Here is a 24151-nt window from a genome sequence, read left to right as displayed (position 1 = left end):
CCACAGAACAAACCAAGCAATGAAGTGCCTAAACATGTAGTGTCCAATAATGACGGAAAAGCACACGCTCTCATATAATATTGTCCCTTATAGTACAATGGTTACCAACAAAATAAAAAATATAATCAAAATGCACTCATGCGGCGCAGTGATAAAGTGCCTGCCCGGCACCACCACAGAGGTTGTGGGTTCAAATCCACCGTGGTACAGTACATCCGGCTTTGTCGCGCGTCTCCACGAACACAATTGTCACATGTTCAGGGAAGGGAAGCCGGGCAGGGGAGGGTGATAATTGTCACTACACGTATTCCTACTGTCTGAGTGTTACTTCCTACCTGTCAGCACAGAGTGTTGGGTGGGAGGAGTAGGACGATGGCTCTACTGTATGTCCTCCTGGTGGGTGAGTCAGTAGGATACGACAGCAGTGACAACCCAGAGATGTCTGTGCGAGGCTTAACTAGTAAATTGAGGCGAAATGGGGGTAAAAAAACTAAAGTATTCATATTGTTGGGCAATTCACTTTATTTTTTTTTCTCCTTTTTTTCCTAGTGTTATCTCTATTTTCCTGGAAATAAAATCCTAGACCCTGTTGAGTCAGCGAGCCTAACACCTTATGATTTAGTAACCTCACTCTCTCCCTGTCTCCCTCCCTCCCTGTCTGTCTGTCTGTCTGTCTCCCTCCCTGTCTGTCTGTCTGTCTGTCTGTCTTTCTCCATCAGCATGAGGGTGGGGCTCGTAGGTCAATGATGGGCGATAGCTCCAAGCTGCTGGCTCACTACCATGACGATGCAAAAACCATGTATGAGGTGTTTCAGAGAGGCCTGCACATATCTGGTGAGTAGGACTGCACACACACACACACACACACACACACACACACACACACACACACACACACACGCACGCACGCACGTGTGCACAAAACCGTTTACATCACATATAATACCAGTAAGACGCCTGAGGGCGAGAAGTGCGCACGCATCCGCCTCGTTGACGGCAGACTGCTGGCGAGCGCTTGCACTTTGGCATGGGGGTCAGATCAGCATGGAATATTAAGGAGCATGTCTTGTACAGTGTACAGGGTTTGATGAGGTCAGATCAACATATGGAATGTCAGAACAGGCCACAGTATATGGAGATCTGTTGAGAACTCTAGTTTTCGCCGGCTGCCGGGTGCGACTGCACTGATAACTTTGGGACAGGCCCGTCTAGAGTTTGAAATTTGAATGGACAGGTATAAGTCAAAAGGGAGTCATCGAAGAGGAAAGATGGATGGGGAAGGATCAACATAATGGAATGTCAGAACAGGTTCTGAAATATATCCATATATGGAGATCTAAGGGTTTGAGGTCAGATGTAGAGTTGCTGGCCAATATTGATGACATCAGGGATCTCCATTCTGCTCAAAGGGAAATTAAAAAGCAAACGTTTCGGTCCTAAGACCTTCGTCAGTGCTATGATATAGCACTGACGAAGGTCTTAGGACCGAAACATTTGTACATGTCGAAGTGTCCTTGGGCAAGACACTGAACCCTACATTGCCTCCAATGAGTTGGTCGGTGTGAGCTCGCCACCATTGGTGTGTGAATGTGGGAAGTGAGGACGCTTGGCGTCGACTGTTCTCCGCTTCACCTCCCAGTGTATGAATGAAGGAACCATTGTAAAGCGCTTTGAGCACTTGGACAAGCGACAATGCAATTCATTATTCATTATAAAACACGTGTGAACGTGTAGATCGTCTATTTTTGCTACATTTGTGTGACACTCTTGCACGATAGGAAATGCAAGGTTTCTGCCTGACAGCAACGATGTACAGTATGTGGCTGTGTGCACTGACCCAATACAGTACGTATCCGTACTGTAGCTCAGTATCTGACATGTGGCTGATATAAATACTGCCCTCACTGCGCCCTTCACTTCACACGAGTATGATTTTAATATTAATGTTGTATTATCATTCAAATCTTAGTGTTTTGTCAATTATTTGGGGGCTCCTCACAGCCCACGAGTGGGCCCCTGGTGCGGAAAAGACGCACTGTGATTGGCCAGTAGTCACTTGAGTGACAGTGAGAGACATGGAGGAGTCACATGAGTCACATCAGCGTGCCTTCAGCGCTTCCCTATGGCACTTCCGCTTCACTTCCTGCCAATGAACTGCAGCGGCCTATCTATCTATTTTTTCTATCTATGTTTAAATTAACATTATTTACATGTACAATTGTCAACAATCAGTATGTCTATTCAAAATTACATGACGTGAACAAGTAAGCCAGATACACACAATGCATAGCAGCATAACCAATATGATCTATGGGAGGGTGGGGGAGAGTGGAGAGTTGTGTCTTCCGACTGCGGCGGAATTAGCAGTGAGTCTGCAGTCCTGACCGAAGGGGGGAGGGGTCATTCGGATCAACAGCTTGGGAGAGTCTAGGTCGTCGGAGCGTAGGAAGGGAAACCATTAAACCATATAGGCGTCCTGTGTTAGCAGGAGGATGCGATGCAGAGAGATCTAGGTGTGTGGGAGGTTCAAGGCTGTGAGCAATATTGGAAGAAACCTTATAGACGCAGGAAAGAGCTAGGAGTGAAAGCTTAACCCATTATGGAATGTATCTGTGTCACCATAGGTTTGAACCACTTTAACCATCATTTCTAACATTAGCTATTGGAAAATAGCACATCTACAAGCTCACCGAGTGCCACGCTATATGAGCTTGTAGATCTGCTATATTAGAAAAATTGTGAAAACGTGGAACAACATATTTTCAGATGGGGGTCGGCGGCCGTTTACATATAATCTTTGGGGCCCTTGCCATGAAATAGTTTGACAACCACTGATATAGAAACAGAAAACTTTGTAGAAGCTGGTGACAGGTCTCAATGCGTGTACTGTCCATTGTACCAAGACATCAGAGACACATACTTCCCACAGATTACAACCACACACGGAGATTTTGAAAACATGACCAATGACAAAAAACTCCCATATCTGCTGGGCGAAGTACAACAATGTGCAAACACAGCAGCAAGATTTGTGAGTTGCTGTGATAGGAGAAGGATATCAAATGGAACACAACCACCCTAAAGACTAATCATTGTGTATATTCCTGCACTATACCTGCATCGAGTTATCTTGGTACACAGAAGTTGATCTATTGAAGATTCTGACCTTCAAAGTACATAATTTTTGTTTTGAGTGTATTGCTGTATTGTTGTTTTGTTCTTTCTGCTTTGGCAATGTAAACGTATGTTTTCTCATGCCAATAAAGCCCTTTGAATTGAATTGAATTGCGTGTACACAGAGTTGCGTGCACACAGGATTCAGCAGGTAGACAAAGACTGCGTATACAAGGGGGTTTCGCACACTCTAATAGACAGACATAACTAGTCCGCTAACGCTAACTAGTATACCTACGCATGTGGCTTACTCGTTTCCAGAAATCACACAGGCTGGGCCAGGCTATATACTTTAAACCTGAAACACAACCTTCACATCGTCACTGTCCAATGTCCAAAACAATTACTTTTCAGGAAATGGAAAATGGAACCTTGTTGTTTAATACTTTTAATTAGGGAAAACATTTTTAGGAATCTAACAGATAGACTCAAAGGGGAATACCACCCACTTTCAACGATATTATGCAATTAATATATTGTACCATTGGGCTGATATGGGGGGGGTCATGTGATCAGTAACAATTTACAATTTCTGCATTTAGAAGACGCTCTTAATCCAGAGTGATTTACAGTAAGCACGGAAGACATGAGGTAATATATCGAATGCATAGAATGCAATATAAATCTAGAATCATAGGTAAACAAACAAACAGTATAATATCATGACATGCTATCTAAATTACATTTTAGCCTTTCCATAAACCGGCAAGGCCTGTGACCCACCCTTTAGGCAGCCTGCAGTATGGAACAGGGATTTGACCTTGAAACAGCATGGCTCAAAAATCAACTAAGACTTGTTCGAGTCTTTTCAAACATTTCAGTTATATGTGAGTCAGAATATATATTCATATGCCATATGCCAACCTCTAAGATTTAATCGCAGAGAGATTATATTTAACATAACATAACAGGCTTACATACACTTATAACACCAGGCTTAACATTCATTGACTGGCACTAACAGACTAAAGGTGTCCTTACACTAGCCGATTTTTTCCCCAATCTGAAATCTGATAGCACAACACACTACAGGATAATCGGTTATTTTATCAGATTATTTTATACAGCACACACTACACGAGTTTAAAACTCGGGCGCAAATATCAAACATTCACCGATTCACAAGTGTGCTTGCCAGTTCTCTTAATTGCATTTCCATAGCATTACTGCTGTCGAGACACATACAAAAATAAATAGACAGAGCCATCAGGCCCTCACATTACATTAGGTACATTTTTCAAAGATTTCAATTAAAAACAAATAGAACGACAACAGAGGGACACACATACAGTAGCTATACGCAATGGAGTGGCTGCACCACTCAATAAATGCCTATAATGACATGCTCTAAGTAGGGATGCCAGGTTTAATATGGTTAAGTGATTGTACCAGTTGACCTTAATGTTCTACATCTCTGTTCTCACGTCTGTGTTTTTTTCTGTCTCTCCTCGCTAACTCCTTTACTTGCAATCAACAGGTGATGGTCCTTGTCTAGGCTCTCGGCTACCCAACCAGCCTTACAAATGGATTTCCTACAAAGAGGTTAGTTGGAAAAGTTTGACGATGCCATGGTCTATAATTATGACAGGCTTATGCAAGCACAGTTACATTGGTGACAATAATAGAACCGTAAACAATTATGGTCTAATATGACAGACTTATGCAAGCACAATTTCATGGCATTATTTTGAGCAAGCACATTGCTAGCTGTATAGAGCCAATGTTCTAGTAATATCCACCACACTCATTTCCAGCGGCATGACATTTATAGATTAACGTTGTTCTTTTCTCCTGCCCTGACTGGCAGCATTGGTTGTCATGAAACATGAGGGGTTGGGGTTACACTCCCCACAACTTGTCCCCCATTGTTTGTTAAACTAGAGGTACAAACATCACATCTTCTCACACTCCTGTTTTGTAGGTCACAGGCCGGGCGGAGTACCTGGGCTCCGGCCTTCTACACCAGGGCTGTCTGCCCAACCCCACTCAGTTCATAGGGGTCTTCTCTCAGAACAGGCCAGAGGTAACGTGTGTGTGTGTGTGTGTGTGTGTGTGTGTGTGTGTGTGTGTGTGTGTGTGTGTGTGTGTGTGTGTGTGTGCGCGCGCTGCATGTGTGCGTGCGTGTGTCGGACTGCATGTGTGCGTGCATGCATGCCTGTGGGCATCTGTCTGAATCTGACTAATCTATACTTAACAAAAACGTGTATTTTCAACAGAAATGATACAATATAATATAATATAACACCAGTGCGCTTCTTATCAATGGAAGAAGACATGACAATGAATTTACATAGAAACACTTCTATTTTATTTTAACACCATCCAAACAACGTCTCCAAACAGAAATCGGAGGGGGTACGCTGCCCACAATATCATCCGTAACCCTCATGGTTTGGTTAATACATATAAACTTAGCACAATGGAACACCCAAACACATTCCCGTGGCAAACAACAACTCGATTAAATGACTATAAAACAATAACCAAAAACATGTGTGCACCCCGAAGCATGCTGGGAAGTCCATCCCCTGTCCAATGCCCACCCCACAATGTTGTAATAATTATTGTTCTCACGTCCCCAAATATAGTACAGTGGATGTGGAGGATAACACACAAAATTAACTGGGGATAAATGAGTGCAGGACAGCGTCAACTTACAAACTAATGACGAATTTGAAAGTTTAAATAGTCAAAATAGAGACAGGAGAGAAACAGGAAAATTCACCCTCACACACAGTGCCTGGCTATTGTCTACACAGTATGTTGGTATAAAGTATGTTGTTGTCGATAATATACTGTATGATATAATGAATAGACAATGTGCTGGTGCTGGTCTTTTCAGGGGCCCTGTCCTCCAAGATGTTTGAGGTTGGGAGGGTGTGGTGTGGCACTGAGAATTAATTTTGCACTGGCATGTTCACGTGTGGCGTTTTCATCTGCTTGAAACTTGAGCTGAAATATTTTCAACTCAGCCACGCCGAAGCGTTCTTAGGCGAGCGCTTTTGGTGTTTTCAGTCGGGTAAATTATATGAATATCCACTTGAGCCCAAGCAACCCTACATTCGCTCCGTTGTGAGCTTGTAGATGAAGAATGACGTAGAGGTGAAAAACGTGCGCAGAAAGTAAAGTGACAGCTCAGGTCTGTATAAGTATAGAGAGGGTCTGAGAGGTTAACCTCACTCTTCCTGAACCACACCAAGCTGACAGACAACCCCGGACACTCCTAGGAGTGTTTGTTCATAATAATGCAAGTCAGCTGTGATTTCACTTCTGTTTATTTCCTGGCTTCCCCTCACTTAAGTGCACTAGGCAGTACACACAAACACTCACACACACACACACACACACACACACACAGGCACGCACGGCACGCACGCACACACGCACGCACGCACGCACGCACGCAGACACAGACATAGTGAACCGGTTAAGCTTGTAGAAGTCAGCTACCTCCTGGTTCCTTACCTGTGTGTGTGTGTGTGTGTGTGTGTGTGTGTGTTTGTGTCCTGTACAGTGGATCATCTCAGAGCTGGCGTGCTACACCTACTCCATGGTCGTGGTCCCTCTGTACGACACACTGGGCCCTGATGCCATCCGCTACATTATCAACACTGGTAAGAGCACACACACGTACATCACATGCATGCGCACCTGTACACACACACGGCATACACAGCACGCACTCATGCACACTCACATGTATGCATGCACACATACAGCACACACAGACAGACAGACAGACAGACAGACAGACAGACAGACAGACAGACAGACAGACAGCATGCACACATACAGTACACATACAGTACACACGCACGCACGCACGCACACACACACACACACACACACACACACACACACACACACACACACACACACACACACACACACAGTAATAAGCTTAGCCTAGGGCTGATATAAACCTTGTCAGTGGAATCGTGTTGCTAGGGAACAGCTTGGCTCCAGGTCTACAGTATTTCCTGTCAGCCACTGATTTTCATAAACACTGCAACAGGAAGTGTCCGTGGACACACTTATACTGTAGAATGTTGTCGAGTGTGAAAAGGCTTGACACTATGTCACTCATGTCATGTTACCCTCACACTATTTTATTTCTTATTTTATTAAAAAAAAAATCTATTTTTGGGGGGGTTTTATGCCTTTTTTTATTGATAGGTAGACAGAAAAATGGGGGGTGACACACAGCAAAGGTCATCAGGATCGGGACTCGAACCCACGACACGCTGTCAGGCTGGGTGACCGGACCGCTAGACCGGCCCGGGCCCCCTCACACTATTCTGTGACCTGGTAGAGATTCATTTGTTCTCCCATCACAGTTGTCGGCAAGCAACCTAGTATAAATTGGGCTTAAGTCTTTAAGTTAAAGCTTAACTTAAAGAGTGTTTTTTTTAAGCCTTAGTGGTAAAGACATTGAGTTAATTACTCCTACAGTAGGTAAGTACTTTATGAAGCAGCATGGAGCCACCGAGTTGGAAACTGTAATTTTGCCCGCTGAAAGTAGTGTCTCTGCCATTCAGAGGGACTAGTTGAAAAGAGATCCAGTAGAAATAAAAGACAAGTCATTTTATGTTTTTCGCTCCGGTGTTGCGCTCTGAAAAGAGCAGATATACAAGCTCACAATGCGGTGCAGGGCGACACGTTGCGAGCTTCAGCGGCTTTTTTCATCATCATAACCGGAAGTTATGCGGGAAGTTCGGAACGCCTACTGAGTGCCAACAAACTACTTTCTGGCCTTGGCAGGTCCTATCTGATTGCATTAAACGACGTTAAACGGAGTTAAACTCACTTTGCCGCTCACTTTATGCATGCATACCCTCTATAGAGCGTCGCAGTCCCGCCCCCTCGAGAGACCCGGAAAATATTTTTCCTCATAGACTTTTCAGAAAGTATTTATTTAAAGACTTTTACGCCGCGGACAAAGCCAACTCTTGTCGTGACAAATCATGACAGTAAACACAATGTTTTGGGCCAAACAAAGAAGTAGAAAGTAGAAAAAAATTGCTTTTTTTGTTGTTTTTCTTCTTTGTAATTATTTGTTTGGCCCAAAACATTATGTTTAGTGTCATGATTGGTCACGACAAGAGTTGGCTTTGTCCGCGGCGTAAACGTCTTTAAATAAATACTTTCTGAAATGTCTATGGGAAAAATGCATTGTGATTAATTTCCTGGGCCTGGCGTCGTCATAAAAGGGGGCAGGACTGCGACGCTCTATACTGAGTTAATGAACTGGACATTCATCCATTCAGCTTTGATCTAATTCAAATTGAACCACATCAGGACATGCTCTTGTATTTGCTTTCCCGGGTCTGTGCCCCCACTGCGACCCGCACGTTTATTTTAGTTTTCTTCTAAATTCATTCACACAAGGGGGTGACGGTGGCCGCTCTTGTGTGCTTTGTGTGTGTCTCTCCAGCGGACATCTCCACGGTGATCTGTGACAAGGCGGAGAAGGCCGAGGTGCTCCTGGGCAACGTGGAGCGGAAGGAGACCATGGGCCTGCGGAGAATCATCCTCATGGACGAGTTTGACTCGGCGCTGGCGGAGCACGCCGAGGGCTGTGGCATCCATGTCCAGTCCCTGAGAGAGGTGGAGGTAGGACACCAACACGCCACTGGTATGGAGGTGTAGTGGTTCTAAACACCGCAGTTTAGCACAGGGGTTCTCAACCCACCCATTTATGCAACTGAATGGCTTTGAAAATGGAAATGAAGAGTTTACATAAATAGTACACGTATGGTTTCAGTATTTATTTATGATGTATTGTCTCTATTATTAAGGTTATTGTAGCAGTCAATTTATATTGTGGGTCGGGAGGGGGCGGGGCAAAAACGTTTAGAACCTCTGGTTTAGTACATGGATCCCATAGAGGATCCCCATGACTCTGAGAGTACAGTCTCTGAGTTATAGACCCACAAGGGTCCATTCGGTTCCTAAATATCAATCATCTAGCTGGGACCCCTTGGAACCCCCTCAAGGTCCCCTTGGGGTCCCCATAACCCTCTTCGAGAACCACTGTACTACAATGATGCCTAATTTATACACCATGGCTAGAACTGATCCACAGGCTAACAGTGTGTCACATCGACGTTATTAGCTTCTCTTAGGCGTATAATTGCTTTTAACACCAAGTATGTAGCTCATATGTTGAAATGTTTAGTTATGTCGGCAAAACAGACAGAATTGAAGATCAGAGTTACCGAACATAAAAGCAAATGTATAAATCATGAAGAATCTCCTATAGCCACACATTTCAGTGTCAAAGTACACGACGTGAGCAGTTTCAAGGTATTCGTCGCTTCATTGACTGCTGCTGCTGCGGAACATTAAACGCCTTAAGCCGAGAGTAGGGATGTTCTTTTGGTGGAATGACCCAGGGAGCGTGCAGGTTTTCAACAGCAGGACTTTATTGGCCCCCGTTCGGTGGAGAGAATCCGGATGGGGAGGGTGATGAGGATTTGTTGTTGCACGTACTCCAGAAAATGTTTGGGGAGGACTCATTGGCATAACAACTAAAATGGGAGAAAAAGGATTAAATAATGACTCAGTATGAATGTTACTGAATGTTACCTGCTCTCTCCAACGTCCCATAATGTACTTGTAAAAGGTAATTGACTGGATTTATTTTTTTGGTGTTTAGTTTAGGGAATTTAAATGGTTTTTTTTTGTGGCTTTCCCCTTTTTATTTTATATTTTTTATGGAGGGACAGACAGTAGGCTGACAGGAAATGGGGAGAGAGATGGGGGGGGGGATGACATGCAGTAAAGGCCGTCGGGATCGGGAGTCGAAACCGCGGCACACTGCCAGACTGTATTACCAGCCAAGGTGCCTGGACCGCTGAGCCACGGCCCAGGCCCAGTTTAGGGAATTTAGAGGATCTTTTTGCAGACCTGCTGTAGTCAACTACAAAATGTATCGCGATTTCACGTGTGTGAAGGATAGAGTAACTTAAATTAATAAAAAATGTATTGAGTTGTGTTGCATGCTGTTTTTCTTTCTTACAGGCCCTGGGCAAAGACCACTACAGAAAACCTATAGTAAGTACCACTGGATATTCATTCAACAGCACTTACAGTAATATAATTCTAATCTGCACGTACAAGGAAACAAACAGGCATTTTGTCTTGATGTCATTGATGCAGAGACACGCTGACAACTGCAACGTAGGCGTACTGTATGCCAATCTCATAAAATGACACACCCTTGTGTTTTCTTCTCTTCAGCCACCTGCACCAGACGACCTGTCCATTGTCTGTTTCACCAGTGGCACCACAGGTTTGTAATGTTGACTTTACGCTACCAACAAAAGCGCAGGTGAATAGCTAGCCAGACTTTTATGCCTGTTAGTACACAGTGGAATCTTCTACCCTAAAAGTGTACGAAATTCAACCAAAAGGACCCTGAGGGCGCGGTCACACCAAAGTTTAATTCTTCCTATGAGGGTGATGGATTCTGTCAATTCTTTTCAATGGGAATGGAGCGGGTTGTTTTTTAGTTTCTTTTAAATGAAATCTGTGAATGGCAGCAAACTGCTCCGTTCCCATTAAAAAAGCTTTTGCAGAATCCGCCCTCATACAGTATATAAAATTCCAGTTCTGCGCCCTTCAGGTCCTTGCAGACTTTTTTGCAGTGTTTTTTCCTTTAGGTTGCGCCGTTGCGGTCACACCCAGCTTTGATTCTGCATAGAAGGATTATGTCAATGCTTTTTGATGGAAACGGAGCGGTTTGTTGACTCTCTGTTCCCATTGAAAAGCATTGGCAGTATCTACCCTCATGGGCAGAGTTAAAGTTCGCTGTGACCCGCACCCTTACGAGTCCTTTTCTTTTCTTTTCTTTTCTTTTCTTTTCTTTTCTTTTCTTTTCTTTTCTTTTCTTTTCTTTTCTTTTCTTTTCTTTTCTTTTCTTTTCTTTTCTTTTCTTTTCTTTTCTTTTCTTTTTACAAATGGATAAATGAACACTGAGGATTTTACTGTGCATTTAAAATCTCATTCAACATTCAGGAACAACACAAAATGGATACGTATGTTTAGTTTGCTGCCATAAGTGGTCATTTAAGTTTTATGGTCTAGTAATCTAATTTAAGGCCAATACATGATGATTCCTTCTGACATCCAAACTGTTCTTCAGAAAGGGAGGTGATATAACTACAAGTGTAAATTGACGTCATTCAGAACTTCTGATGGGCGGTCTCAGAACTTTTTTCTTTTCTTTCTGGATCATGTAATACTATAACTTTTGAACCTATTTACCACAATGGCTGTTTGGATGAGATAGCACTAGTAATCATCAACAGCTGTACCCTCATAGATATGAAAAAAATAGATGCCTCATTGGAGCGATCTGTATCGACGAGTAGTATGAATCCCTCCAAGAAGTAATTCCGAAACGTAGTCATGCTCTTTGATCTCTCCGGGTTTGGTATTTACCGAACTAATTATACAATAGACAAGCCATAGCGTCTACATTTTTTACTGTGGAAAATCCACTAGCATAATCATGTCTCATAGCTTAAACCACTGGTTCACAAAATGGTGTCCGGTAACCCTCAGGAGCCCTTGAAGGGGTTCCAGGGGGTCCCCAGCAAAAGGAGGAACCCTCAGGAGCCCTTGAAGGGGTTCCAGGGGGTCCCCAGCAAAAGGAGGAACCCTCAGGAGCCCTTGAAGGGGTTCCAGGGGGTCCCCAGCAAAAGGAGGAACCCTCAGGAGCCCTTGAAGGGGTTCCAGGGGGTCCCCAGCAAAAGGAGGAACCCTCAGGAGCCCTTGAAGGGGTTCCAGGGGGTCCCCAGCAAAAGGAGGAACCCTCAGGAGCCCTTGAAGGGGTTCCAGGGGGTCCCCAGCAAAAGGAGGAACAGTTTACAACGTATGCCCTCATTTCTCGGCTATTTGAAAATAGCCCATTTATAAGCTCACAAACGTGACGCCTTGTGAGGTTATAGATCTCTTCAAAAAATCTTGACAAACATTGACACATTTTATTTTATGGGGATCCCTGGCACAACATATTTTATGGGGATCCCTGGTACAACATATTTTCAAATGAGTTTGGCTATTCGAAAATAACCAATTAAAAAAAAACACATTGTAGATCGGCTATTCTTGTTTTTATTATTTTTATTTTTTAAACAAAAATTCTCCCCTCTCTCTTTTCGAAGGTGGGCCTGTGGCAAAATACATCAATTTGGGGTCCTTGACCCGCAGGTGTTTGAGAACCACTGGTTGAAACAGCAAACCGTGATACTTAGTTGATACTGTTTGTAGGAATAGGGGTCATTTATTTGAAATCCTGGACAACTGTTTTGACAGCGAAGCTCCGCCTTTAAAGGTATAATTAACCCAATGACTAATATCCAGGAAAAATGTGACTCTTTTCCGAGGAAAGGATGTCGTAAAGTCAACCATACAATGGTGTTTGTGGTTTCACTATTTCATACCCTCTGTGTCACCTGGATTCCCCTGCATTTCCAGACATTTGCGTCGGCATGCAGCCGTGGAAAGCAACGAAGTACATTTACTCAAGTACTGTAGGCTACTTTTTTAGTAGCAATTTAGAGTTTTATTCTTTTTACTTTACTTTTTTTTTTTTACTTCTACTCTTGATTATTATAAAACCACTTCAGAACTATATAGTTTAGCAGTTTGAAAATAGCCCAATCTACAAGCTCAGAGTCAGTTAAAACGGGTCACAACAACCCGACCTGTGCATAGTGAGTACTTTTACTTTTGGTACTTTAAGTACATTTTCATGCCAATACTTTAGTACTTTTACTCAAGTACATTTTGAATACCGAACATGTACTTGTACTAGGGCTGTCCCCGACTAAGGATTTGTATAGTCGAAATTAATATGAATAAATTAGCTGTTAGTCCACTGATAGTCGACTGAGCAGTGAGCACCCCCCCAAATAACAAATAATATTATTACTGCAATAATACTCACACTCGCGCTGTTATATTAATTTTTCGATGTGAATTTCACCCAGCATGCTGCTGTCTGCTCCATTGTGACGTGACAATAACCCCCACACACACACACACGCACACACACAAGCACACTAAAATCTGGTAAAAACTATAAAGACTTTGACGTGTTTTACATTCTATCTCTCTCGCTCCGCGCCTAAACTCTCGTCCTCTCTCTCCTAATTATTATGCAGTGCAGCACAAACACACACACACACACACACACACACACACACACAGTAGGCTCTCCACTGACAGAACCTACGTCGCTCCGCAGTCCGCAATAAAAACAATTTAAATACTGCGAGAGCATTATTTATTACCACACTAAACAAAGTTGGATTTGTACATTGCAGAAACTATACATCATGTAAGTGTTCTTATTATTGTCCGTCTACTCTGGGTTTTATAATGCAGCGTGAGTCCGCGATAGCCGATCTACAAGCTCACAACGCAGTTACTGTATAAAACTATAATTAAGTAGGCTACTTTTTAGTGTGATGTCTGTGTGTTATTGACTTCTTGTTCCTTAATGTGGGTTTATCAGAGCGCCAGATAGTGCAGCTGTGAGTGAGTAGCTTAGCTGCTGCTGCTGCTGCTGCGTCCGTGCACCAATAGAGCGACCCATGCTTGAAATATTAAATAAAAATATGTCGGGCTTCTCGGGCCGTTTCTGGACTTTACCAACGGGCTTAGGGCCGGGCCTTTAAAAAAAAAACATCGACTGAGAGGTGGTCAGTCGACTGAGACCCGTTTCCGATCGATTAGTCGACTATTCGACTAATCGAGGTCAGCCCTAACTTGTACAGATTTTTACTTACCGTAAGTTTAAAAAAAATCGTTATTTCTTCCCTCACTGCCTTCATGAAGGCAGATGTGATGCAGCTGTGTAATATGTGACGTTGTTGTCAAGGATGTTCATGTGTTGCTCTTATCTCAGGGCAGAAACATGCAATTGACAAAACCACAGAACCCACACAACAAATTATGATAAGAACTGATGAACAGCTGATGACAGATTGGTATAATTTAACCCAGTGGTCCTCAAACATTGTGAAGTACCCCCAAACTGTCTGTCTTTGGCTGGATAAACCCCTGTTTGGGCTCTCTCTGTTGAGATTTTGAAAACATCATAGTCATTCATAGATCTGCTGATTTCGAATAGCCCAAAGAAATAAAGATATGGCTCTAAACTGGTCCTCATCTTGCTGGGGACCCCCTGGAACCCCTGAAGGACCCCCCCCCCCCCCCTGTCACACTTCCCACTTTGAGAAGCAGTGATCTAAACAGTGTCACTGTATCTCTATGCCATATCGCTGCCAACTCTTTCATTAAACCAAAGCCACAGTATCAATTAAATTAAATTCAAATGAGCTTTATTGGCATGAGAAGACATACGTTTACATGCCAATGCAAGTGTCAAGATATAATAAAAACAGTTGAAAATGGGGAAAGTATATACAGTTGGAGGGGGTACAGCATTTTGCAAACGGAGCTATGTCCGATTTCCGGCGAGCCGCCCCGCGTCTGAAACGGTTGAGAAATGACAGAGCTACAACCATGCTGTTTTCGTGCCCACACATACCCAGCCCGCCAGGCAGGGACCCACACACATACTCACAACCCCCCCTTTCCTCTCTCTCTCTCTCTCTCTCTCTCTCTCTCTCTCTCTCTCATTAGCAGGCAACAGTGCAGCACTCTCTGTTTCTGGCACAACAGCTGTTTGGTACTAATACGGTAGTCATACTCGTGCTCATTAACACATAGGCGGACACATAAGTGAACACGGACATTGCTGTTCCTTGGAGTGGTTGCACCACTCAAAAAAACTCAGTCTCATGTGCTCCACTGCTGTAGTGAGAAAGGCTGCCACCTACTGTTACTACTGTGGCTTAGCACAGCGGCCCTGCCTGGGGGTATAAAACATTCCACATTCTTCTGCCCTGACTACACTCCAGCTAGGGGTCTGGGGACTGTTCCAAGGAATAACACACTTCAATGGGCGGTGGGTGTGTGTGTGGGTGTGTGTGTGGGTGGAGGGCAGGATCTGTGGGACTGACGGCATTTCTTGAGAAACGCAACTGCTTAGGGTTTCTTAGAAATGCAGCATCCTGCAGAGAATAGCCCACTTTAGCATAGTTTAGTGTATTTTAATCCCATAAAATTGGACGGGTGGGCGGACCACGTTGTCACGATCATAATTCTGACCATGACTCAGCCGTTGTCACCATATATGGAGTTCCTTGTCTTGTCTTGCATCAGCAGCAGCAGCACCTTATGCTCCATCAACTAATACATGAAGCAAGCAAAAAAATTGACATTTGAAATAACATCACCTAGTCATTTCAATGTACATTAGGTCTGGGATTAAGCTCCATATTTATTGCTTATTACCATGTTTTTGGTTCTTGCTTACTGTAAATCGCTCTGGATTTAGAGCGTCTGCTAAAAGCCTAAATTGTAAATTGTATTTATTAATTTTAGGATTGACTGATGCACAACATAGTAAAGCACCTCCAATCCAAAGCTCTTTGCAATGTGCATTACATTCCAGCGGTATCAAGTACTTGTACTAAAGTACTGTACCAACAATTTTGAGGTACTTTAATTTTATTTATTTTACTTTACTGGAGTATTTCCAATGATTTCCAAGATTTTTATACATTTTAGACATATTTAGAACTCCACCGTTGCCATTATGTTTCTGCATAATACGTTCTTTTACTTTTGGTACTTAAAGTATGTTTTGATGCCAATACCTGTACTTTTACTCATGTACATTTTGATTACCCGACTTTTACTTGTAACAGAGTATGTTTCTACATTGTGGTATTGATACTTTGTAAAAAAAAAAATAATAATGTGAGTACCGGTACTTTTCCCACCACTTTTCAATTCACCCATTCAAACTCATATTCACTCAACAGCAGCAGAGGCAAGCATGTCAGTCAGTCAGTCAGTCAGTCAGTCAGTCAGCCAGCCAGCCAGCCAGCCAGTCAGTCTGACTGACTGGCTGGCTGGCTGACTGACTGACGTTTTGTCACATGACTGATTGACTGACTGACTCAGTCAGTCAATCAGTCATGTGACAAAACGTGACCCTGCCATTGAACTGCTCTCTCTGTTCCCTGTGGTTGCAACACTAGGCTCTGTGCATTACTGTGGTCACAGGTTTCCCTGGAGGTTTCCTGTCCCTCTCCAGTGTCCCACAGCTTGGCCTGATTGGCTCGGCAGCGGTTCCTGAGAGGGAAACACAAATGACAGCTTTATGTGTACTAATTATGCCACCTCCACCACCTGGAAACACAGCACTACAGTAATGCACACAGCCTCTTTGCAGGCCAGGGTCACAGTGGACTGCCGTCTTTTATTGAGTGTGTGTGTGTGTGTGTGTGTGTGTGTGTGTGTGTGTGTGTGTGTGTGTGTGTGTGTGTGTGTGTGTGTGTGTGTGTGTGTGTGTGTGTGTGTGTGTGTGTGTGTGTGTGTGTGTGTGTGTGTGTGTGTGTGCGTGTGCGTGTGCGTGTGTGTGCTTGTCTTCTGACAGGAAATCCAAAGGGTGTAATGCTGACACATGGGAATGTCGTGGCAGATTTCTCAGGCTTCCTAAAAGTGACAGATGTGAGTAACTGAAGTCCGTGTCTCCCATACAATCGCATTGATTTCATTTTATTTGTCTTAACCTTCCACAATTTATGCATTTAGTCAAAAAGAAACACAGTCCTCACTGTCTGTCTGTCTGTCTGTCTGTCTGTTTGTTTGTTTCTGTCTGTCTGTCTGTCTGTCTGTCTGTCTGTCTGTCTGTCTGTCTGTCTGTCTGTTTGTTTCTGTCTGTCTGTGGGTTTCTCCCACAGAAAGTAATTTTCCCCAACCAGGATGATTGCCTCATCTCCTTCCTTCCCCTGGCTCACATGTTCGAGAGGCTGATCGAGGTAATGTCCCGGCTTCAACTCTTGCGTGACTTTGGGGTTTTGGAGCACAGACTGGGATAACAATCTGTTTGTTATTTGGGTGGGCGGGTGGGGGGTGTTCGGTGGGGGGGGGGGCAGGTGGGTTGAGGATGTCGTGGGCCGGCGGAAACGAGACAGACTATCAGTGAATAACTATGTGCATAAAATACTAGGCCTCAGGACAGGACTCTGGGCACCATGGGGCTTGAGCGCCCTCTATATTTTATATTATGCACTGAAAAAAAGTGGAACAATCGCAGCCCACAAGTCATTGCCCACGTAGAGTTCCAGATCCTGTAACAGTGGGTCGGGACCCATGTGTGGGTAGTAGCAGAATGTGTATGGGTCGTGTGTAAATACCCCTTTATTTTTGGTTTCCTACTGTATACGATTTTTTACAATTATTATTTCAAAATATTTTCCACAAATGTAGCCCGAAGGCTATTCATTGGCTGAATGCTGGATTTGAAGTTCATATTGTGTACACATGCGGAACATGCTGACATCCAAGGACTCGAAGATTCAGTCATCATTCATCATGTTGAGTCCCGATGTGAAGATGTAATCCTCCCGCCTTGTGCTTGGTCTGCCCTGTGGTCTATTCCCAGACAGTCAGGTACTATGGCAATGACCTGTGGTCATTCCCAGACAGTCAGGTACTATGGCAATGCCCTGTGGTCATTCCCAGACAGTCGGGTACTATGGCAATGCTCTGTGGTCTATTCCCAGACAGTCAGGTACTATGGCAATGCTCTGTGGTCTATTCCCAGACAGAGTGGTACTATGGCAATGCTCTGTGGTCTATTCCCAGACAGAGGAGTACTATGGCAATGCTCTGTGGTCTATTCCCAGACAGTCAGGTACAATTTACAATTTAGGCATTTAGCAGACGCTCTTAATCCAGAGCGACTTACATTAAGCAAGAACAAAAAAGCATGGGAATACATCACATAAAGACATTTATCATGAAACATGCGTAAGCTAAGAAAGTAACAGTGGAATATCTATAATGAAACTATACATATAAGCTATACATCTATACTACTATGCTACACATATGTACTATGACGTGCTATGACTACCTACAATGCACTTATGCTGTCTACATAACATGCTATAAGTCTGTATCAAATGCTATCTAAGTCTACAGAATTGCTATCTAAGAGGGTGGGGTAAGTGCTATGGGCCATGATGGAGTCTGAAAAGGTGGGTTTTCAGACTACGGCGGAAGATTGGGAGTGATGCTGCAGTTCTGACTGCAATGGGAAGTGCATTCCACAGTTTTGGAGCCAGAAGGGAGAAGAGTTTGGGACGTGTGGAGTGTTGTCCCGGCGTTTTTAGTGAGGGTACTTCCAGCTTCCCTGCGTTGGTACTATGGCAATGCTCTGTGGTCTATTCCCAGACAGTCAGGTACTATGGCAATGCCCTGTGGTCTATTCAGAGACAGAGTGGTACTATGGCAATGCTCTGTGGTCTATTCCCAGACAGAGTGGTACTATGGCAATGCTCTGTGGTCTATTCCCAGACAGTCAGGTAGTGGCAAAGGCCTCGTCACTAGGACTTGGGGTCATCGGCGGTGCATGTGAGGGCCACATAGTGGCAAATAATGACAAAATAGCGACTGTAAAATAGCCAATCTGCAAACTCAAAGGTAGTTTCTTTTTGGTTCCTTTTTTCTTTGAACATTTTTGGAAAATATGGCAAATCATGACATGACCCAGACCCACATAGGGATGCCAGGTTGAAAGTTGTTTAAAAGAGCGTGCAGAAGTTAATCTACTGTATGCTTAAAATAACAAGTCTAATGTTCGTGAGAGTCGTTAAGCTGTGAGGCAATACACTACAAGAAATACACTAGATGCCATCTTAAGTTTCCCATTCCTGTGGTAAACGTATGTGCGCACGCACGCACGCGCTCGCGCGCACACACATGCCCCCACACATACTGTATACCCACCCACATCCACCCACACACACACATTGCCATAGTACCTGTGCGTGCCGTGCGTGCATGTGTGTGTGTGTGTGCATACCGTACGTGCGTGCGTGCACATGCTCTCACGACATCCAATCAGGTTGGACCAGCCTGTATTGTTTGCTACTCGATTTGTTGACAGACAGCTTGACATCTTATACCAGACAATATCATTCAGGCATTCCTTTTTGTCGCTCCCTCTTGCACCCGTTCACCCCGTTCACCGAGAGGGCGGGCGCTCAGTTTTCTCATGTCCTCACGTGCCCTTGCTAAGAAACAGGAAGCATTTGCACGCTGCAGGGGTGTATATGTCTATGTTGTTCCAGTAATCAACAGCTACTGTACTACAGCTGGGCAGTGAGACAAACCTGGCGTCCATATTTTATTTTTGGGCATGTCATATTTCAGCAAAACAGCAAAAATGTCTGGTCTACAACCCCAGAACGCGACGCAGCGTGAGCTTGTAGATCTGCTATACTTTCACTAATTGGTTTAAGTGCCAATAGTGTGCCAAAACATTCCTCAAATGCAACCCGACGTGAAATCAGAATAACTGATAATTGTAGACGTTTTTTCATTCAACGGCACTTCAGGAACATCTAGAGCAGGCGGGCTCTGAGTCTGGTGCGTCAAAACATTCCTCAAAAGCAACCTGACGTGAAATCAAAATAACTAGTGATAATAAATTGTAGACGCTTTTCATTCAAAGGCACTTCAGCCACTTTTGGAGCAGAAGGGCTCCCTGAGTCTGGTGCTCAACAGTAGAGGACGATAATTAAAAATAGTTTTTACCTGCAGGGCACTTCAAAAGAGACTACCCAAATGCAGCATTGGAGCACTCGCCATGTCTGCACCTTTTATTTCAGCACAGGGGTGACTGACGCTTTGGCAGCCACTGTGATTGTGTTGTTTTTTTAATTATTATTATTTTATGTAGCTACTGTACATGTAGCCGTTTGCTCTGCTTACAACTAGTAGTATAATGTGAATGTTATTTCATGCATGTCATGCTGCACAGACGTAGAAAGCTGTTAACTGTTTTGACTTCAAGTCCCCATGTATTATAGTCCCTGTCCTTCAACTTCAAAGCCAAGTTTATTATCATAAGTTTGGTGTGATAAGTTTAGTGATTAGCTTAGTGGTTTAAAAAAAATGTCAGTGCTTGTGTGAGGTACCTGTGTTTGAATCCTCATTAGGGCATGAAAGTTACAGAGTTCTGCTTCAAGTGGTTTAACAATCTACAGTAGGCAATTTAGGCATTCAGACGCTCTTAATCCAGAGTGATTTACAGTAAGCAAGGTAAACACGAGGTAAATACATCAACTATGCTTTAGTATTCAAATCGTAATGTTAGGCTAAACAAGATTTTAATACCGTACCTTGTATTTAATTGATTTAGCTTTGTTATGAATATGTACAGAGCATAACACCAAGTCAAATGTAGGGGCTGGTTTAGCCATTGAAAAACAACACCAAAGACATACACCCATGTTCCTTTTACTGTACTTTATTTGTTTATTTATTATTGCATATGAATGCAACGTAAATACATTGGATTTATCAAAGATGCTAATTTACATCCGCAGTCCCCAACAAAACGGGTGGAATACATTTACATTAGGAAACAAAGCTTAAAAACATTACATACAAACATAAGAACAATGTACAAAGGTATAACGTGCATCTATATGGTTCAGCAGCAGTTTTCATAGGGCAATACAGATTTGTAACTAAAGTAACTTTTGTGCATAAAGTGCGGTATTGCTGAAAGTGTGCTTTGACACCCGATGTGTTGTGCTCTTCCATCTCCAGTCTGTAGTGTACTGCCATGGAGGGAGCATTGGTTTCTATCAGGGTGACATCCGTCTCCTCTCAGACGACATGAAAGCCCTGCGGCCTACCATCTTCCCCGTGGTTCCACGACTGCTCAACCGCATGTATGACAAGGTGGGTGGAGCCGACGGAGGAAAGAGGCTTTTTCCTGAAATCAAATTACTATCAAGTTACGGTCGGTTTGATTCTAACCGGGGCCATGTGTTGCACGTCTTTCCCTCGCTCTGCAATCAGCTTGCTGTCTTTCTAAAGTCATCTATATAATATAGCATACATACACATCATTGTGTTTCATGGTGTCGAATTCCCAGCCCCAGGTCAATTATTTAACTGACCGAGAGCAAGTCACATTCGACTCTATTTCTTTTGACCTACTATTGACCAGTTCGTCCTGCATCCTCTGGTGGATGTGCTAGCTTTTTTTTTAAAACATGTTAAATCACACAAGAAAGTTAATTCTGAAGGGGAGGGAGAGAAATGCTGTCGCTGTACTATACGCGTATGTGCATGTTTGTGAGCACAATCTTGCATAATCTATGCATAATTTGCTGTTTTGAAACAAATCAATACAGCAATTGAGCAACCGTAATGGGAGGATTTTGTGTCACAGTATTTACTGAACGATAAAAGAGGAAACAAAACAGTGGTGAGACTCCTCGGCCATTTGTTTATTACGAGAGTGTCCTCCCACCGTCGATCAATGTGACACAAAATTATTGACGGCACTGAATGAAAATAAATCATATTACTTTTAATGTAGGAGGAAGTGCTCTAATAGGATAGTAGGTAATATCATTCCATGGATGACCAGGCTTTTATTGACAATACCGCTATTTCGTACCAAACCCTCTCCCCACCATCTCCTGCAAGTGAAGCTTGTAGCAGTCTGGGAGCACTACCCATTAATTTATTTGATGTTTTCTCCACAGATCTTCAGCCAAGCTAACAGCCCGTGGAAGCGCTGGCTCCTCAACTTTGCGGCCAAAAGGAAAAGTGCTGAGCTCAGCGCCGGGATCATTCGCAGTGACAGCATGTGGGATAAAATCTTCTTCAGCAAGATACAGGTACACACACACACACACACACACACACACACACACACACACACACACACACACACACACACACACACACACACCTTTATGTTCCTGCTTCTGTCCATCACAATAGGACGTCCCCGGCTCATGTCATTACATTGACAGTCACATTTTACATTAGAACCCTTTTACCGCCACTGCGACCCCCTATATTTAAAAAGGGGGTCGCACACTGTTGGCACATATTCATTCCTGTACATTTCATCGTTCTTCACTATTCTGACTCCGATTCAGTTCTACACAATTCCCATCCTTCACCCCTTGGATCCATTGCAGAAAAAAGTGTGTGAGGCGTTATAGGTGGAATTCAGACCGCTGCGGATTTCCTCTGCAACGTTCTAATAATGCTTAATGTATGCTACTGTAGGTCGTATGATGGTGTCTCGTGCCAAAATATCTGCTATTTTCAGCCCACAACACTACCGCGTATCGACGTGTCAGGCTTAACGTAGTTTGGTCTTGTATTTTCAGCCCACAACACCACCGCGTATCGAAGTGTCAGGCTTAACGTGGTTTGGTCTTGTATTTTTCTGTGTTTTGCAGGCCAGCCTGGGAGGCAGGCTGAGGATGATTGTCACAGGAGCAGCTCCTACTTCGCCCACCGTCCTGGGCTTCCTGCGAGCGGCTCTGGGATGTCAGGTCAGGCTGAGATGCACTCACAGCAGCAGGCATGCTGTTGTTGACACACAGCCCCAAACAAGCGCACAAACAAACACACAGCATGCGGGCATCCGTGGAATTCAACAACAGTGGCACACACACACACACACACACACACACACACACACACACACACACACACACACACACACACACACACACACACACACACAGTATTTATGTATATACTATATATACTGTACACATTATATGCATGCAAACGGCAACACAGTTTGCTAGCACCGACTTTCCAGTGTGTTTGCAGGTATACGAGGCGTATGGTCAGACAGAGTGTACAGCAGGCTGCACTTTCACCACCCCTGGAGACTGTACCACAGGTGAGACATTATCTACTCTACTGTACCACGTGGAGGGCTGTAAATATGCACCGTAATAAAAGTTATGATCCGTCGGGTCATTCTGGTGACGCCAGCTCTGAGTTGAATCACTTGTAAAGTGTACTACTCGACATGTGAATTTAGCCTCATTGAAATGTTCCTTCGTCAATGTTATGCTTGTTTGGGGGTTGATGCTTGATCATAATCACGCTCAGCTAGATGAATGCCAGGTATGTTATTTAGATGGATGCTAGATGTGTTATCAAGATAAACCCTAGGCATGTATGTTGTTTATCTATGGTAGGTGTGTTACAGTAAGACAAATGGTGGGTACGCTATACGTAGGTGTGTTGGTTAGAAATGTTGATGCAAATCCACATTCTGCTATTACTCCTATTCCTTGAACGCTTGTCCTGTTACTGTTTGACTAGTACACAAACGAAGGGGAAGAAGGGGACTGTGAGAGACAGGAAATGATAGAGAGACAGAGGAAGGAAGAGAGAGAGAGAGAGAGGCAGGGGGTAGAGAGAGGGAGTGAATTGGGCAAAGAGATTCTGCATGGAGAAAGTGTGAGAAAAAGAAAGGGGTCAGACAGGGAGACAGAAGTTGTGTTTAGCAGAGACCAGGGCCGTGCAGAGGGCACTGAGTGGGCAGGGGCTCAAACCCCAGAAAAAGGCACATGTGTGGGCGCGCGTGCCGATTCTTGGGGGTGGTCTTTTTGTGGGGTCCGTTCCTTTGTTCCATTTCATGTCATTGTACAGTAAAGTAAGCAATACGTTCTCATTAGTCTGAAACTAAAACTGACTGATGGCAGCCAGCACATTAAAAGACATACGTTCAAACATACGTCAAATGTTCATCTTGAAGGGCCAATGGCCCATATTGGCCCCCCACATAAGCCCTTATTGTCCCCCCACATACGCCCTTATTGACCCTTATTGGCCACATTGGCCCCTAGGCCCCCCCCCCCCCCCCCCCCCACATGACCTTAGGTGGATTGATTTTTTATTTTTTCCTTTTTCGGGAAAGGGCACTTTGAGGCAAAAGGGCAGGGGCACAGATATGGTCATGCACTGTTGTTTTTAATATATCGGTAGGGATGGAACTCGATAACCGGTACCCGAAAAATCCGATAACAAGCTTATTGAG

The 24151-nt window shown here is 43.8% G+C and overlaps 1 protein-coding gene across 3 annotated transcripts in view; it reads left to right on the top strand.

Moving 5' to 3' along the window:
* Positions 1 to 24151, top strand: part of acsl6 (acyl-CoA synthetase long chain family member 6) — a 103401-nt gene that overhangs the window by 67977 nt on the left and 11273 nt on the right. For all 3 annotated transcript variants that reach the window (XM_080780133.1, XM_080780131.1, XM_080780132.1), the window contains exons 3-15: positions 720 to 834; positions 4652 to 4716; positions 5096 to 5197; positions 6689 to 6788; positions 8609 to 8787; positions 10198 to 10230; positions 10417 to 10468; positions 16697 to 16770; positions 17004 to 17081; positions 20887 to 21021; positions 21837 to 21971; positions 22548 to 22643; positions 22930 to 23002. In XM_080780133.1, coding sequence (XP_080636259.1) covers positions 720 to 834; positions 4652 to 4716; positions 5096 to 5197; positions 6689 to 6788; positions 8609 to 8787; positions 10198 to 10230; positions 10417 to 10468; positions 16697 to 16770; positions 17004 to 17081; positions 20887 to 21021; positions 21837 to 21971; positions 22548 to 22643; positions 22930 to 23002 — 1237 coding nt within the window. The remainder of the gene's footprint in view (positions 1 to 719; positions 835 to 4651; positions 4717 to 5095; positions 5198 to 6688; positions 6789 to 8608; positions 8788 to 10197; positions 10231 to 10416; positions 10469 to 16696; positions 16771 to 17003; positions 17082 to 20886; positions 21022 to 21836; positions 21972 to 22547; positions 22644 to 22929; positions 23003 to 24151) is intronic.

Source organism: Protomyctophum bolini (genome assembly GCF_963924005.1).
Source record: "Protomyctophum bolini genome assembly, chromosome: 13".
NCBI lineage: Eukaryota > Metazoa > Chordata > Actinopteri > Myctophiformes > Myctophidae > Protomyctophum > Protomyctophum bolini.
This window is presented reverse-complemented; position numbering and strand designations above follow the sequence as displayed.